At 32.5% G+C, this 18,209-nt stretch overlaps 1 protein-coding gene and 1 pseudogene across 1 annotated transcript; both read right to left on the bottom strand.

The window, feature by feature from the left end:
• Nucleotides 1-1,125: 1,125 nt before the first annotated feature.
• Nucleotides 1,126-3,922, bottom strand: LOC141674717 (isoeugenol synthase 1-like; annotated as a pseudogene).
• Nucleotides 3,923-10,958: 7,036 nt separating this feature from the next.
• Nucleotides 10,959-12,721, bottom strand: LOC141675081 (eugenol synthase 1-like). Its single transcript, XM_074481794.1, has 5 exons — nt 12,492-12,721; nt 12,088-12,222; nt 11,781-12,012; nt 11,472-11,675; nt 10,959-11,232 (listed from the first exon to the last, which is right to left on the bottom strand). Exons 1-5 carry the CDS (start codon nt 12,684-12,686, stop codon nt 11,036-11,038), a joined length of 963 nt encoding a protein of 320 aa, XP_074337895.1. The 5' UTR covers nt 12,687-12,721; the 3' UTR covers nt 10,959-11,035.
• Nucleotides 12,722-18,209: the final 5,488 nt, after the last annotated feature.

An 18,209-nucleotide genomic window follows, 5' to 3' on the forward strand; every position in this document is an offset into this window, starting at 1 on the left:
CGCCCTGATATATGCTTCTCGGTTCATATCTTAACTCAATTCATGCAGCATCCAACTGATGCTCACATGGAGGCTGCCATCAAACTTCTACGATATATCAAATTAAACCCAGGCCAAGGCATCCTTCTTGCCTCTACTTCTGCTGCCACACTGCAAGGGTATTGTGATAGTGACTGGGCAACATGTCCAATCTCACGAAGATCAACCAGTGGTTACTGTGTACTTCTTGGTCAATCTCCTATCTCCTGGAAAACGAAAAAATAACCTGTAGTAGCTCGATCAACTGCAGAAGCAGAATATCGAGCAATGGCGGTTGCCACGTGTGAGATTACTTGGCTGTCTTCTCTCCTTAAGGACATGGGCCTGCAGAATTTACCACCAACTGTTCTTTACTGTGATAATCAAGCAGCAATCGCCATGGCAGCAAACCCAGTCTTACATGAACGAACCAAACATGTCGAAGTTGACTGCCACTTTATTCGAGACAAAGTGAATGCTGGTACCATTGTTCCAAAGCACATACCCACGCACTCTCAACTTGCTGATGTCTTCACCAAAGCCCTGTCTACTAAGCCGCACTATCATCTTATTAGCAAGCTTGGGATTGCAGCTGAGCTCCCCTCCCCGCTTGAGGGGGAGTAATATGGTCCAGCATATGGTCCCCTCTCCTAGCTGTTATACTTTGTCCTTATTCAATGCTTTGTCCTTATGCAATGCTATTTCCATTTTCTAGACTGATTATCTGTAATAATTAGGAGGGTATTTCTGACTTTATACCTGTAGAATCTTTTCTGTTATTGGCTCAGGACTATTGTTGGATATATAAGGTGGGATAATGAGAATGATCACATCTTTTTCAGATCTAATTAAAATGAGTCATTGAACCAAGTGTGTCTCTATCATTCTGTGCTCTTTCTTCTTCATTTAGCATTGTTTTGAAAAGGTATTAGTTCCAAGATAGTTGCTCCGACTATCAGTATCATTCTTCGTCTTTACTATAACGTAATCTTATTTCTTGAATGTATCGCTCCAGCTTAAGTTGGAATATTTGAATTCAACATTAGCATTTTTTCTTGTATATATGCCCGAGCAATAGTTGTCAGGTGGAGTGTTCATGTTAAAACATGTAGAATATAACTCCAGGTAGAAACATTCCAAGCTTCTACTTCGACTTTTATTGATAATCAGTACTAATACATGCAAACCTGACTTAACTTAATTATCATAATTAATAATAACAACATACTAAACGGAAATAGAAATTATTGTATCTAGTAAAAATCAGAATTCAAATTAACTACTCGTAAACAGATACTTGTGGTTTTGGGGGATCAGCCATAACGATATCAAGAAGTTCATCAACTGATGTATACTCGTAATCTGGATAAAGCTTCACGACATCCAAATCATCCTCTTCCAGCTCATAATTCATCTGTTCACAATTTAAAGAGATATATAATTGTTCTGGTTGATATTAATATGCACACATTTTTAGTTTGGATCCTAATCTCTGACAAGTGATGGTTGCGACCGTCACTCAGCTATAATTTTTTCCGCGTGTAGGTTTAACACTAGTATTTTTTTTTAAGTATCTAAAGAGGCCAAGTGAAATCCACACTTAATTCCCACCTTCTAGGAATTTTTCCTATTCGCGGAAAATTATGAACAATCGCTTGACAGAACGAAATTCCTTTTAGTTTTGAGATGACCGGTCATCTAGTATGAAATTTTAGTTAATAAACTTTAAAATTAAGACTTACATTTTGTTTTACCAGTCCCATAGATGCTAACTTTGTTGAACTTTTCATCAGAGATTAACAAAATATACTCCAAAGGAGTTTGCAGAAACGAAAGTATAAGGTATTCCAGACTATTCAGCTGCCCTTCTGACCTTTTTCTTGTCGTCACAGATTGCTTTAAATGTGGCAGCGGACTGATTCTTTTTACCTCATTTCCAAATTCCGATGGAATAAATCTCTAAATAATTAAATAGCGAGGAGTGTGAGGAATCAAACCAATATTAAACGACTTAGCCTAAGCATGAAGTCTAAGTTTATCACCTTTATGTTCCCGGCCTCTTTCATGGCGTTTATTATTTTGAGTTGTTCAAGGTACGAAGTCGCGCCTAGTGTTACAATAACAATGTCTACCTGACGGAGCGCATCAACAAGTTTGTCATGGTCATCAAGTTCTCCCTCGTTATATGTATACAAACATGTTAATGTATTATATCAAAAAATACTTCTATGATCCTGAAAAGTTTGACATTAGGTAATAATATGCAATATGACACACTGCAAGAAACCAATTAACAGGCTCAAGATCCAAATTTTGTAGGTGCTTGAACTCCGAACAGTGATGTAAACAGCAGCGGCGGAGCCAAAAAGGGGCTAAAATGGAAGAAAAAGTTATAACTAATATTTTTCTTTAAATTTTTGTTCTGGCGGGACTAGAGATGCACAAAAGTCCCATCGGGCCGGGTTTGACCGGGCCTTAAAAAGCCCGAGAATTGACCGGACCGGGCTTTTCGGGCCTTGATTTTGACCGGGCCGGGCCGGGCTTTCCGAAAATGTCAGAGCCCATTTGGGCCCTCGAGGCGGGCCTAATCGGGCTTTTTTTCGGGCCGGATCGGATCGGACCGGGCTTTTTTCTAATTTAAATCGGATCGAGTATTATTTGAGATTCCGAAAAATATATATATGTTAGCAACTAGATCATCGTAAAAATATATTAGTTTACATGAAATATTTTATGAAAACATTACTTCGTTGAAAATATTTAAATTGAGCAAAAAATAAATATATTTATTGAATAATATGTTTTATCATTGTTATGATAACAATGATATCCAAATATATATAATGTACTTATTATATCTTATTTCATTATTTATGCAACGAATTATATAAATAATATTATTAATCACAAATATGTAAATATATATGTGTTTATAATATTATTTATATTTATAATAACTGTGAATTTATAAATATATAAGAAAATATATTAGAATAATCAGATTATAACCGGGCTTTTTCGGGCTTTTAACCGGGCCGGGCTTTGCCTAAAAATATAGGGCCCGTCGAGGCCCGAAGCCCGGGTCGGGACCCGGCCGAGAGGCCCGAAGCCCGGGTCGGGACCCGGCCGAGAGGCCCGAAGCCCGGGTCGGGACCCGGCCGGGCTTTGACCGGGCCGGGTTTGACCGGGTTTTGACCGGATCGGGCCGGACCAGATTTTCGGGCCCGAACTTTTTGTGCATCTCTAAGCGGGACTATAGACAGTTTTTATCAAGTACCTTTATGTAATTTTGTGTGAATATTAAGTTGTAAATTCATGAATGTTTCCATCTTAGTTCTTAAAAAAGCCAACCTAAACCGAGCCCTTAAGTAACCGGTCGCACTAAAATCTTAAGGTGACAGAGGAAGACCCAGATTCCGGTCCCCAGATTTGTGGTCACTGACACCAGACAACATAAAAATTTAGCATTAAATAAAGGTGCGTTCTAAACAATAGCTTTTTATTCCACAACACATACAAATTTAAATTGAAAAACAAGAGAATTACGTAGCTAGGTTCTAGTAAATGTAAATCTAACATCTACAATGTATACATATGTTTACCTGAAATATGGTAATTCCCATGGATTCAAATTACTTGATGAGCTGCAGCTTGGAGGGTTGAAGATCATGAGACTTAATGGGGGAACATAAGCATATGTTAGATGGCCAAGTGAAACACTAGCCTTGGCCATGTATGTTCCAAGATATCCGGTTGCTCCAACTATCATTATCTTGCTTTTCTCACCACTCATCATTCTTCGTCTTCACCATACAAAACTATTATGTGCTCCTATTCTCTCTCTTTTCCCTCTCCTTATGTTTACTCCTGACATAACGTCTCTGATTATATATGCACACAGCACACTGTTCAAGACAGCCATTGTTGGTACAAAAGTCAAATAGCACAATTTAAATTTAAATATCTCATACTTTCTAGATAGCCTGAGAGTCCTACTTGTACAACTATTTTGAAATGGTTCTCAAATGTTAAAACTCAAGAGGTTTGAAACCCAGGTTAAAAAATCAATGAAGGCATGCACATTTTTTAAAACAAAAATAATATTATTTTGATAATTCTTACTCCACTTAATCAAGAAGAGTAACATTTGTTAGAGTAAGTTCAATGCATAGTTATAATTGATTGTATTGTTATAATATAGAACTAAGTTTTCAAAATTCAAAATCACCGCTAGTCCAATACATTGTCCTATAATACATAAATTGATCGTTGGTCCTATATTTAAAATTAAAGATATCTATAGTCATCATAGCCACATTATCCGATCAATTAGAACTATGCATCGGTCCTATGATACATAAATTGATCATTGGTCGTATATTTAGGATTAAAAATATCTATATTCATCCTAGCCGCATTATCCAATCAATTAGAATTATGCATCGGTCCTGTGATTGGAATGTAGTTGTTTTTATTTTAGAACTATGTATTAAAGCTTTAGTTGTATTTCAAGATTAAAAACTACTTTCTGATCAAAAATTATAACAATGGCTATTACCATTTTACTTTTAATATTGGACTTGCTCTTAGCCGTAAAAAAGAGAAAACACAAATGATGCAGTGTTGTTGTCGTATATATTGCCAATGGTGTGTTCCAAACATCAACTTTTAACGTGACCCCTCTTTCAACATTCGCCTTTTCTTGGAAAAAATATGCAAGAATTTTTCGCGTCTTCAATTTCTATACTGTAATGGTGGTTGCTTGCCCGAAGTGTCACAATTCACGCCAGTCAGAGGTGTTGTAGTTCTTGCAAACTCAATGAGTGAGTAAACCAGCTCAAAAATAAAGAAAATTAATAATAACAATGTCTACCTGACGTCGCGCATCGACAAGTTTTTCCTCCTAGCATTTCATGAATTTTATTATTTTGAGTTGTTCCGGGTATAAAGGCACTCCTAGTGTTACAATAATAATGTCTACCTGACGGAGCGCATCGATAAGTTTGTCATAGTAATCAAGTTCTTCCTCTTTATATGTTCCCTTCTTTCTACTAGTGGTGGACATACATATAAAAAAACACTAATCAAAATAGCCAAAATTTATATAATTTTGCGCTTATCGTGTGTCCATTGGTGTGTACATTGACACATGATAAAAAAACTGAACATTTATACGTTTAGTAAGAAAAAAAATAGCTTGTATGATCCTGAAAAGTTTGATTATTATGTTAGTATATGACACACAGCAAGAAACCAATTAACAGGGTCAATGTCCGAATATTTAAGGTGTTTGAAAACCAAACAATCTTGTAAACCGTCTCGGATCAAAGACCGAAATGCCGCAATTCGAACCCAATACAATAGAATCTAATGAAATTATCGTTCAATGAGTAACAGACTCCCAAAACAAGGACTGGATTCTGCAAGGATATTTAGGTGATTTTCCTTAAATAAACAAATTTTAAAAAAGTTGAGAAAATTTCATTTATACATTTTCTTACAATTGCATTCCATCTTTCTAAGTACATCTAAAATAAAGTTCATCCATTCTCAAATTCTTGGTATTCGCCTTTTTGTGTCTTAAACGTCTATATATTCTCAAAGTCTTCGTCTTCTACTGTCCAAAAAGTGCTTCTATTATAGATAACATATTAACAGTAGAGAGACTTAACCATTTTAGTTGCCAAAGTCGAATAGCACAACATTTAGGATTATATATCGCATACTTGTTAGATAGAATCATTCAAATCATCCTCTTTTAGTTCATAATTCATCTCTTCACATTTTATGAAGATGCTATTGACTATGGAGTACCCTCTCACACTGAGAGAGTGGTCTTTTCTATTGAACGTGTTAGCATAAGCGGCCCAACTGGCGAATGAAGCCCAATTAGACTTCCAGGACAGATGGATATAAGCCCACTACCAGACATGGGCCGACTGTTGGCTAAACATCAGACAACAAATGACCTTTATCATTATTTTAAATACAAAATAATTTTAGCCTAAGCACCAAGTATCAGTTCATCACCTTATTGTTGCCAGCATTTCATGGAATAGACTTCCATGTATGATGAAGACATCAACAAGTTTGTCAGGGTCATCAATGTTCACATACATTTAGATGTATAGTAAGAAAAAGAACTTCTGTGATCCTGTAAAGTTTGACATGAAGTAATATGTTAAGGTGTTTGAACTCTGAACAATCATGTAAATCATGTAGGATATTAAGGGATCAAAGACCGAATTGTCGGGATTCGAACCCAGTACAATAGAATCTAATGAAATGAGTGTTCAATGAGTAACAGCAGACTCCAAAAATAAGGACATGGTTTTACAAGTATATTTAGGTATTTTACTTTAATAAAAAAAATTAAGAAAGTTGAGAAAATGTCATTAGTAAATTTTCTTAAAATTGAATTCCTTCTTCAAAGTACATCCCAAGTTAGAAATTAATGTTCATCCATTCTCAAAGTCTTGGTCTTCGTCTTTTTTTATCATAAATATCTATCAGTTCTCAAAGTCTTTGTCTTCGTCTTGTCCTAAAAGTACTTCTATTGTAGACCGCATATTATTAGTAGTTTGATTGATAATTTTGTTGCATTTAAAGACGGGTTAAAGAAACCATAAACCACTATACAAAACTGTGGCGCGTAGACCAGGAGATCACTGAGATGCTACAAAAACTCAAGGAAGATAATCATGTTCACTGAAGGCCTTGAGAAGTCTGCTTTTCGTTGGGTTAAAGAGTCTAATAACATGACTTGAAGAAGGGGCATATCTGGTTCTAAATAAGTTACTTGGTATCAGCTAATTCCCATGGATTCAAAATCCTCGAGGATCTGCAGCTTGGAGGGTTGAAGATCATGAAACTTAATGAAGGCAAAACAAAAGCAAATGTTAGATTTGTTCACAAACATTTATATGTTAAGAAAAAGAGCTTCTGTGATCCTGAATAGTTTGACATGAAGTAATATGTTATTTAAGGTGTTTGAACTCCGCACTATCATGTAAACAGTCTCGGATATCAAGGGATCAAAGACCGAATTCCGTGATTCGAACCCATTACAATAGAATCTGATTGTTCAATGAGTAACAGACTCCAAAAAATGGACAGGATTCTACAAGGATATTTAGGTGATTTTCCTTGAATAAAAAAAAATTATAAAAGTTGAGAAAGTTTCATTTGCATTTTCTTACAATTGCATTCCATCTTCAAAGTACCTCAGGAGTTAAAGACTAAAATCCATCCATTATCAAATTCTCGGTCTTCGTCTTTTTGTGTCCTAAATGTCTATCCATTCTCAAAGTCTTCGTCTTCTAATGTCCTAAAAGTGCTTCTATTATAGACCACATATTATTAGTAGAGAGACTTAACCATTTTAGTTGCCAAAGTCGAACAACAAAACATTAGGATTACATATCTCATACTTTCTACATAGCCAAGTGTCGAACTTACACAACTAACTGATTTAAACTTATAATGTCGCATATACAGCCAATGATGTGTTCAGCTTATAACGTGACCCCTGTTTCAACGTTCGCCATTTCTTGCACGAAACACACAAGAATTTGTCGCGTTTTAGTTCCTATACCTGTAATGGCGGTTACTTGCTCGAAGTGTCACGATTCACACCAGGGAGAGGTGTCATAGTTCTTGCAAACTCTGTAAGTGAAAAAATAAGATCAAAAGTAGATCTGACAACGTTCCGTGTTGTGTTCTGTGTAGAAACGTTCCGTGTACTTTCGTGTTTTCGTGTATCAAACCTTAAAACCGAACCCCACCCGGATTTGCATTCATGTACCAATTTGATAACACTAATCTGGAACTAATATATTCGTGTTTACACACTTTAGTGATGTGCTCAATCACGTAATTAAGGAACAATAAAATATATTTTAGTATTTACAATTATATATATGTTATTTAGAAGAAAAATGATTGATGTACAAAATTTTGTACATAATGACATGCGGTGTGTTTTAATTGGAATGTGCCCTCTATATTTACATCAACAAAACCAATTAAAACACTCCACATCAAATGTTATGTCATTATGTACAAATGTTATGTACAAATGTTATGTACAAATTCTGTACATCGGGGTAAAATTCACATTTAGTATTTAGTATATAAATGTATGTATATTATATAATTTTAAAATTTTAATTATTTAATTATTCTGTGTACTTTCTTTCTGTGTCGTGTACCTATATTGGAAACTCAAACCACTAATTATTTGTGTCGTTTCGTACCGTGTTCACGTGTACCAGTATTGTCAGGTATACTCAAAACTAAAGAAAGGATAATTTTAGGGTTAAATACACTTTGCACCCTCTTATTTTGTTTCAAAAACAAATGTGTATCAAGAGTATTGGAAACTCAGTTTGCACCCCTCAACTTCAACCCGCCAATTCAGAAATCACCCCTTCGACGGTTATTATTAAAAAAATAAGGGGTAGAATGGGGGAATTTCAGTAAAATATTAACTAAACTAAATTTTTTATTTTCCAGATTATATTAAAAACTGAATTTATTATTATAGCTATAAAATAATAACTTTAAATTTTTTGAATAATATTATATAGTTGAGTTTTGAATTTTAGTTATATTATTAATGCCAAAAATTATATAATTCTACCAAAATTAAATTCAAAATAATTATATATATATATATATATATTTTAATTATATACTTAATTTAATGTAATTATTTCATTTTAAATTTTTTGACATCGTTATAATTTTAAAGTGCATTTAATGAAAATATTCTGATCAATATTAATATTTAATATACAAGAAATCATTTTTATAAATATTTTAACTTATACTTGAAATTCTAACTAAAATTTATTTATATTTTAAAATGAAGTTCATGTTTTACCCCTTATTATTTTAATTATAATCTGCAAAAGGGTGCATACTGATAGTAAGTTGAAGTTGAGGGGTGCAAGTTGTATTTTCAAAAGTTATGGTACAAAATTATTTTCTCAACTTTACTTTGTTTGTTTGAGGGTGTAAAGTGCATTTACCTCATAATTTTAAGACAAAAGAAAGACTTGTACATGCATCTATAAATGCAATAACTAATTGAAGCAACTTGAATTTTATCGAAGGTCGTTGTATTCAGTTACATGTAAACCAGACTTAATTTTATCGAAATGAAATTAATCTACACTTCATTGAAAACCAAACTAATTTTAACTACTCCAAAGTTGCCAGTCCTGGTTTTGGTGGATCAACGAAATCAAGAAGTTCATCAACTGATTTATACTTGTAGTCTGGATAAAGCTTCACTGCATCCAAATCGTCCTCTTTCATTTGTTCACCTTTTATGAAGATGCTATTAACTATGGAGTTCACGACAGCTTTCTCGGGTGAAAATCCTGCACAAATCATTAAGCCAACTCTGTGCTCTAGTAGTACATTACAAGAGCATGATGATTTCTTCGTCAGAATCTCTTCTTCCTTTCAGCTTGGTTTGCTATGATCTTGGGCCGAGGAGATGATGTATGCATGAATTATTACTCATAAGAAAAGATATTTTATTTTCATAAATGAAGCAGTATTTTAAATTTGAGTTAAATTTTCTCAACCAAACATTAGATATGAATTTGGAATTAGCAGAACAATACCTCGGATCATACATAACCCCTTAAACAGAAAGCTACTATTAAACATTTGGAGCTGCTATTAATTAAATATGTCCTCTCAGTAAAAACTAAAACAACAATGAAAATAATACAAAAAAGTGTGGCGAGGATCATTTTAAACGACGCCCGACATCAAACTGCGAGTTACTAAGATATAAAATGATAAGATCGAAGATTTAATTATGAGTGAATCTGGCAGGATGGATGGATGTGTAAATGTAGCATTATCGGTCTATAAATGAAAAAGAAAGAGCGGTAGTAATTGAGAGCAAAGATTGAGTTAAACAATCTAATATACAAAACAACCTGACTCACCCCGGTTATCCGAGACTTTAAGATCTTACCGTCCCCAGATATTGAATTCGATTTAACGTGTATGCATGGATTTAAGAAGAGGGTCGTGGCAGTAGAATGTTGTGCTAGCCCTCTACACGATTAGTCAAGGTGCGCATAAGCTAGCTCGGACACCCTTTATCAAAAAACACAACCCTGGTTGATGGTGCCAGTTCAATATACGTGCACTTGACTAGGTATCTTGATTATTAACGATATGCCAAGCCACAAGAAATTTAAGAGCGTCCCATACCTGACATTGCAGCCGGACTACAACACCCGTAAGAAAGTTCACATGACTGCAAAGGTGATGGGTACCTGCGTAGGTTTTATTAATCGGCCTCTTAAACTCCCTTCACATGCAAGCATTTACGAGGCGTCTGAAGTTCCAGATGATGACTTGATGAGGAAAACATGCTAGTTGTTTTTAATGTGATTCGGTTATTTTGATTCACCGCTTTCTACCACATCAAGAGTTGTGGAATAAAAAAGTAGGATTATCGATGCAAGAAATTAAAATGAGATTTAGGCAAAGAATTAGGGTGTATCTCCCAAATGAATGGTAAATAGGTTACCGTGTACTAGTAGAGAGTGCACTTACGACTGCTGTTAATCGACATCTCTTGACGTAAGCATATCTCTTTCGCTTATTTTACGAGAGTTCGTGTCGTTGAAAATGTGTGCGTCTTAACAAAGAAAAATTGAGCAGTCTAATCTATTAGTGAACTTTAGAGATTCAAATTGTAGAATTCCTTTCCTTCTTTGACTGTATATGAATTGAAAGTTGTTCCTTTGGAAAATATTAAATTGCTTAAACGTAGCCCATGCCCAGAGGTCCAGATCCAGAATGTCTAGTATTTTACTATAAAGGTAGGTGAACGGAACCAGAGTCTTAAATCTGTTGCAGTGTTATTCAATTCTAAGCTTACAGGCAAACATCCATTATTTTAAGAGTGAAGCACATGACCACTGTCATAGATACAATAACACATTATAATATTTTGCTAGAAACCAGAATCTCGATTGAATTCTCAGAAAGCAGCCAGAACTGGCTTTGGTGGATCAACCAGAAATATATCAAGAAGTTCTTCAACTGTTGTGTACTTGTACTCTGGGTAAAGCTCAACAACGTCCAAGTCATCCTCTTTTAGATCATAAGCCATCTCCTCACCTTTTACAAACAGGCTGTGAAGTATGGCCATTGGTACATTATCCGGGAACGGCAAGGCTGCAGTTACAATAACAAATTATAATTTGTAAGCTGGGGAGAACTAGGTGGAGCAGGATATGCTGAAGTCCCGACTGATCGTAAAATAAAAAATTTAGTTCATGCACTTTCGGTAGTTATTTCTTTTAGCTCCGCATCGTTTAAGATTCTAGTACTGTCACGGTCTGTACTAAAACTATTTTCTAATTATTTACAAATCACAATTAATTTTACCGCTAAGGCCTAAGAGTAAATCTTACTATCAGAAAGATTGATGAGTTTTTCCTCAGAGATGTAGGTCTTTTCCATGGTGCGTCCAGTTTTCTTCTCCCAAATTGAAATCAAATCCATCTGTGTGATTATACATTTGGGTAGCCTGTAGATAATCAAACCATTTTCCGTCCGTGGATCCGTTGCGACTTTTACCGTATACTCAGCTATATCTTTTTCGTAGTTGAAGCTGACTACATTAGCAATCAAAACAATGAAGTATTTTATGCACTCCATCGAAAAACTGCATTGAAATAGTTGTAACTAAGTTGAAGAATGATAAAAAGAAAAGAACTTACACCGGGCTTCACCAGTGCCATAGATGGTAACTTTGTTGCTTTTCTTGTCATATGGACGAAGCAAATAGTTAACAAAATATGCACCATATGTGTTTGCGACCACAAAAGTATATGGTATTCCGGATTTTTCAGCTGCTCTTCTGATTATCTTCTTCTGGTCACAACATGCTTGATAAGGTGGTAGTGGACTGATTCTGTCAACCTCGTTCCCAAATTCTGACGGAATGAATCTCTGAGAAACAGAAGAAATGTGTCAGATTCACGCAACTTGAACAAGGAAAACAATATTTAGTTAGCAAGTACTTGCCTTCACATTTCCAGCCTCTTTCATGGCTGCTATTATTTTGAGTTGGTCCATGATTGGAGGCATTCCCAGAGTTACGATGACAATATCAACCTGACGAATCGCCTCGACAAGCTTCTCATGTTCATCAAGTTCTCCCTACAGAAATTGTATTACAAGGTTTATCAAATGGGCAGCCATGAAGAGTTAGTTACTCATACTAGCAAGAAGTAGCATTGGTTTCCATATAAACATATCGAAAACCAAAACTTAATAACAGTCTACAGACTCCAAAAGATCTCTGATTCGGCTTTAATAGTATATTTTGCTAGTTAAATACACTCACACTCGACATCATGTAAAGAGAGCGAGGAAGATATCGTTACATCAAGAGGTGCTGGATAATGAACTTGTTTGTGTGTGTTTACCTCGAAAATAGTAACTCCTAGTGATCTAAATTCTTGGAGAAGGTCTGATTTGGAGGGATCATGATGAGGTTTGATAGGGCGAACATAAACATAAGTTGGATGAGCAGCTGCAACACATGCTTTCACCTGGTACGTACCATAATAACCAGTTCCTCCGAATATAAGTATCTTGCTCTTCTTCTCAATAACACCCATTCTTTCACTCCTATTTACGAACAACCTTTGCACTTCTTTTTCTTATTTCAATATACTGTATTTATGTATGTACGTTCTTCAAATATATATGCGTTCAGTGTACATATCTGGGGAAAGCTTAGTCGAATTATTTAGAAAAATCTGGTCGATTGTAATAAAAAGAAAATCAGGGCATGTTGTTGGTAAAGCCCAGTAGTAGGTGAGTTGGACTAAAATTATTCAAGAAAAAAAAATACGGTAGCTATGTTTTTTCGGTAGTACTAGTGCCCCAAAATTTTTTTAAATATTATTTGTAATTTTTTTTTATCAATAAAATTAGATAACACATATTTTAATTCACAAAAAATTTAAAAAATATATTTGTAAATATCGGGTAAAAACACGTTAAAATTTTATATATTTTAAGCACTAAATTTTATATTCTTTTGATGAGTTGTCTTATTTTTATTGGTGATAATTTTTGTACAGGGTTCGTCATTATTAAAAAGGCAAGCATCAATAAGAAAATCTCACAAATTTATTATAAGTTATTATGTGTTCATGAGCACGTCCTAAACAAACCGTTAATAGACCTCTAATTACAAAAAAAGACCTGCATTAACCAAAATGAGTTGAATTTATAAAATTTTACCCTTGGGACGTGTCCAATTTCAGTCTAAAAAAAACTTAGTAATTAACACTACGAACTACTGGAACATCCCACGTGGATAAGAATAAGAGTATCTGTGTCCTTTATAGATACAAGTCAATAACTAATATGTATCAAATTGCTAGTCCGAAACTTTTTCGGACTGATCTGTGGTGGGTTGCTGGGTCCAGTACACATTCGGTTGTGAACTTGGGTATTATAACTACTCCTACCAGTGAATAGTTCTTTTTCCTTCCCATAATATTTGAGCCGGTTTAACTTGCACGCTTTTTAAAAAATTAATTCTCGACTTTAATGGAAGCACATGAAATGAGATAGTGAAAACTAAATTAAGTATATTATATGAATGTGTGATTGTGATAAAAAAAATTTGACAAACAAAATAGAATGTATTTATTAAAGTACTTAAAACAGTTGGAACAGACATTCGAACTGATAATACAACCTAATTACGAAACAAATAAACGAACTAAACAAATAGTCGTTTTGTTTTCAGATTGCTTAACAAATAGAATAATATTCTTTGAAATAAAACGGATTATAATAACTTTATCGGCAATCCAGTCAACACCAACCTTGAAGTTAGCAGTATCACATGGAATGTGATTGTGATAATTTTAAATTTAAAAATAAAAGATTCATTTTTTTGGAACGTTCAAAAAAGAAAAACGGTTTACATAAAATGAAATTACTATTTTAAAAAAATTATTACCGATAAAAAAAGCGGTTCACACAGAATGCTATTACTATTTTAAAAAAATCAACCACCAATAAGAAGAACTCATTTATATGGGAGTAAGTGACTAATGTGTTAGAAAGACCGAAAAATTATTATTATATTACTAGTATTATATGTTACTACTAAATTTGAGGGACGCAGAGATTTAATTGTACTCTATCTATAGTTCAGTCCGTGACCCCCGTGCATATAGTCACGTGGATGGCGACTCCTCGCAACTCGCAAGTAAAGGGGATAAATATTTTGTTGGGACAGTGATAATACTTATTTTTTGGTTGGGGTGACAAAATTTTAATCATTTGGATATGCAACAATGAATTGGGCTGTCGTGTTATGCTTTTTTTGAGGTGGGTATCAAGAAATTTTTAATTATTTTATATTTGAGACGTATTTATTATTTTGATATCATATTAAAAATATTAATAAAAATATTAATAGAGATCTATACATTATACGGGATATAAAACTAGTATTTGTTAAATGTGTGTCATAAATTTTTATTAAAATACATGTTGTCATTTGCGTATTCAATACAAAATGTGATATCTTATTCACAAATCCTTATTCTCAATCATAAAATAATCAACAGCCTTCAGAATCGTAATATTTGCTGTTTTTATTTAAAAATTGTCATTTTTAACAATTTTCCCAAGAAAACTATGCTACAAAATGTTTTTTTTGTTTGGGCAAGCTATGTTAAGATTATTTATTTTTGGCCCATAAAATAATTTAATTTTGTCTATTATAATTTTGGTTATGTAAAATATGTCGTAATTAATATATATACACAAAATGAATAAAAATTTATCTATATTATACTACTAGTCTATGACCCGTGCAAAGCACGGTTGTTTTTATCATTATATATTATAAATTATAATTTTAATATGTTACTAGCATGATTCGAACATTATACTTTTAAATGATACTATTTTTTTATAATTGTAATATGTTGTTGGCAGAATTTGAAGCTTATACCTCTTAAATAATACTAATTTTTAAAAATAAATATTACAATTCTCGTCAATTTGATCAGACGGCTCTTGATTGGTGGGTAATCAATGAACAACAACCACCAACAACCAAATTTTAATGTTTCATCTTTAATATAATAGTATAGATAATAAATGGAATATGCTATAATTTGATTCAACGGTTATTCCTCAATTTTAATTATTAAAAACATAAATGAATAGTGTTATATATTCGTTAAACTACTACATACATAATCTACTTATCTTACTAAATTACAATCATAACTTATTCAATTATTAAAAAAAAAATTAAATAGTATTATATATCCGCTAAACTACTAAATTGTTAAAATATTAGATATAATATACTTATCCTACTCAACTACGACAACATGTTATCCTGTAATTTTTATTACAAATTTATAATTATTATATATTTATATAAATATTTTAAAATTATAATATGACGGGATAAATAATTTTTTTTAAATATTCACGGGAACTCGTGCATCGCACGGGATTTAAGCAGTATTAAATAAGAGTTAAGTTTTATACCGTTCTCATTTTTTGTAATTAAAATATTACGTAAAATATTATAGAACATATTATTATGTGAATTTTCTTGAATAAAAAGCACTATTTTAATGAAAATTATGTAAACATATACGATTTATGAGTAGAAAATTATAAAATATATTATTTTACAAAACATGTTTAATTTCCAAAATATATATTTTTACATTGCAGAACATACATGTTCTACTTGTAAAATATATGAGATTTGCAAGATTTTTAGTTGAATAGTAATGTTTATACAAAATGAAAAATATGCAAAATAATACACTTTGTAATATTTTACATAATACTTTTATTACTGTAAGTGAACTCCATGACTTCACAATAAAATAAGGACTTCTTATAACTTTCTTCTACGAAATGATATAATTAGTCATGTGATTTATTATCAAAAGAATAACAACAATTAGATCTTCGTTACATGAATAAGAACCATTAATCCATAATCAAAACTCAAGGTTCAAATACTCTCAATAATCTACTATTCTACTATACTTTTAATAATTGATAATGAAGGCTTTGCAAAATTTTCTTAAATACCCATCAAAATATTTTCTTCTCATTCATCTTATACTCATTTTTGTAATGTGGTAAAGATTTTTATAATCAATTTAGGAGCTCAATATTTGTCATATTATTTTTCATAATTACTTTTTTTAATCATTTTCATAACTACTCTATTCGGTAAGTTTATAAGTTAATGAGATGTTCTTTTATTTGTCGAATTTATGAGATGTTCTTAGTTTATAGGAATACAATATTGTGGATAAACTAACAAAAAATTTATTCTTGAGCAGTCTCAAGTTTAAAATAATTCTTCATTATACAAACTTGTGTTATTATATAATTTTAATCTAATTTTACAATATTAGTTAGAATTAACATACTTCGCCCGTTTGCGTAGCACGAGCTAATTCACTAATAATATAAAATATTTTCTATTTAAGCTTTTCTATCAAAAACTCAAGTTTTGAATTTTCTCAATAACAATATTAAAATGTAGAATTTGTATAGTTTGTTCAAAATAATAAAGGCAGTCAATTAAATAAACATTATAATTGTTATTATTAAGATCATAATCTCATAAAAAGTACAGTTTTAATTGATAAAAATATTAATATCTATTTTAACATATAAACTAATTAAAATGATTAAAACATGATTAAATTTATTATTGGAAAATATTAAAAAAATATTAAAAAAATATATATAAATTCCATTCAAGTCCATTTGACCAGATACAAACTTTTTCAAGTGAAATGATTGAATGCCAGATAAAAAAAATTATAGTGTTGTTAGTAATCGCGTGTATGACATGCATTAATAACTTTTTTTAATACAAATTACCTTTTTTATTTAATGATTTATGTAAGTATTTTTTATTGACTAGTATACATATATGATAATAGTAGTTTAAATTTTAGTGATTTGTTTTTGCATTCACTCGTTTTTTTTTGTATTGATGTAATTATTTAGGTGATGATAGTAGTAAGTAGTAACAATGATTAATTTTGGGGATTTCAATTGAAGTTTAGTGTAACATCCCACAAGAATAATAAGATTTGATGCCTTTATAAATATAAGTCCACAATTAATGTGTTCTAAACTGCAAGCTCTTTCTTAGACTAACATGTGATGGATTGTTCGATCTTATATGCATTCGGTTGCGGACTTGGATGTTATAAGTGGTATTAGAGTTTTGCTCATCCGGAAGTGCAGAGTCACTGCCCGGGTGCCGTAGGTGTGTTTATGAGATCGACGAGGACGTCCATACTAAAAGAGGGGGTGTTTGTGTTGGAAATAATAATTCAAAATTATTTGAATTATTTTTTGGATTGATTTTAATTAGGTTGTTAGAAATAGAGTTTAAATATTTATTAGATAACGTAGTTTTTGAATTATAGATAAATTGTTAGGGTTACCTATTTGTTAGTTATACTGGTTGAATGTACACCTATATAAAGAGGGTTATATTGTATTTTTATAACTCATGGCATCACATCAGATAATAAAATGATGTTTTGTTTTAGTTTATTTTTTGTTTTACTTTTTATCAATTATCATTTATTTATAAAAACCTAACATGGTATCAGAGCTATATTTGATTGAGTAATTGGGCGTCAAAAATTGTTGCGTATAAATGAGGAAATGGAAGGCAATGATGGTATTGTTGTGCTGCTAGAGAGAATCATTAAAAATGTGTCTCAAGGTGTTACAAAAATAGATGTAGTGTTGCTAGAGATTCATGAAGAATATGTCTGAGGTGTCAAAATATACATATTTCTTTGAGTTATTGGTGATTATGTGCACCATGAAGAAAAGTGGAGAGAAGTGCTTCAATGGTGATGGGAAGTACATCACTGGTCAATAAAAGAGAAGTGCTCCTTGAAGAAATTAGGGAGACAAGTGCTCCTTGAAGAAAAGTGGAGAGAAGGGCTCCAATGGTGATGGGAAGTACATCCATGGTCAATAGGAGAGAATTGCTCTTTGAAAAAATTAGGGAGACAAGTACTCCTTGAAGAAATTGCGGAGATAGGTACTCAATTACAATGGTGCTGGTTGTTAGATATATTTGTGATGTCATG

This window comes from Apium graveolens, chromosome 7 (assembly GCF_009905375.1).
Source record: "Apium graveolens cultivar Ventura chromosome 7, ASM990537v1, whole genome shotgun sequence".
In the NCBI taxonomy this organism is placed as follows: Eukaryota; Viridiplantae; Streptophyta; class Magnoliopsida; order Apiales; family Apiaceae; genus Apium; species Apium graveolens.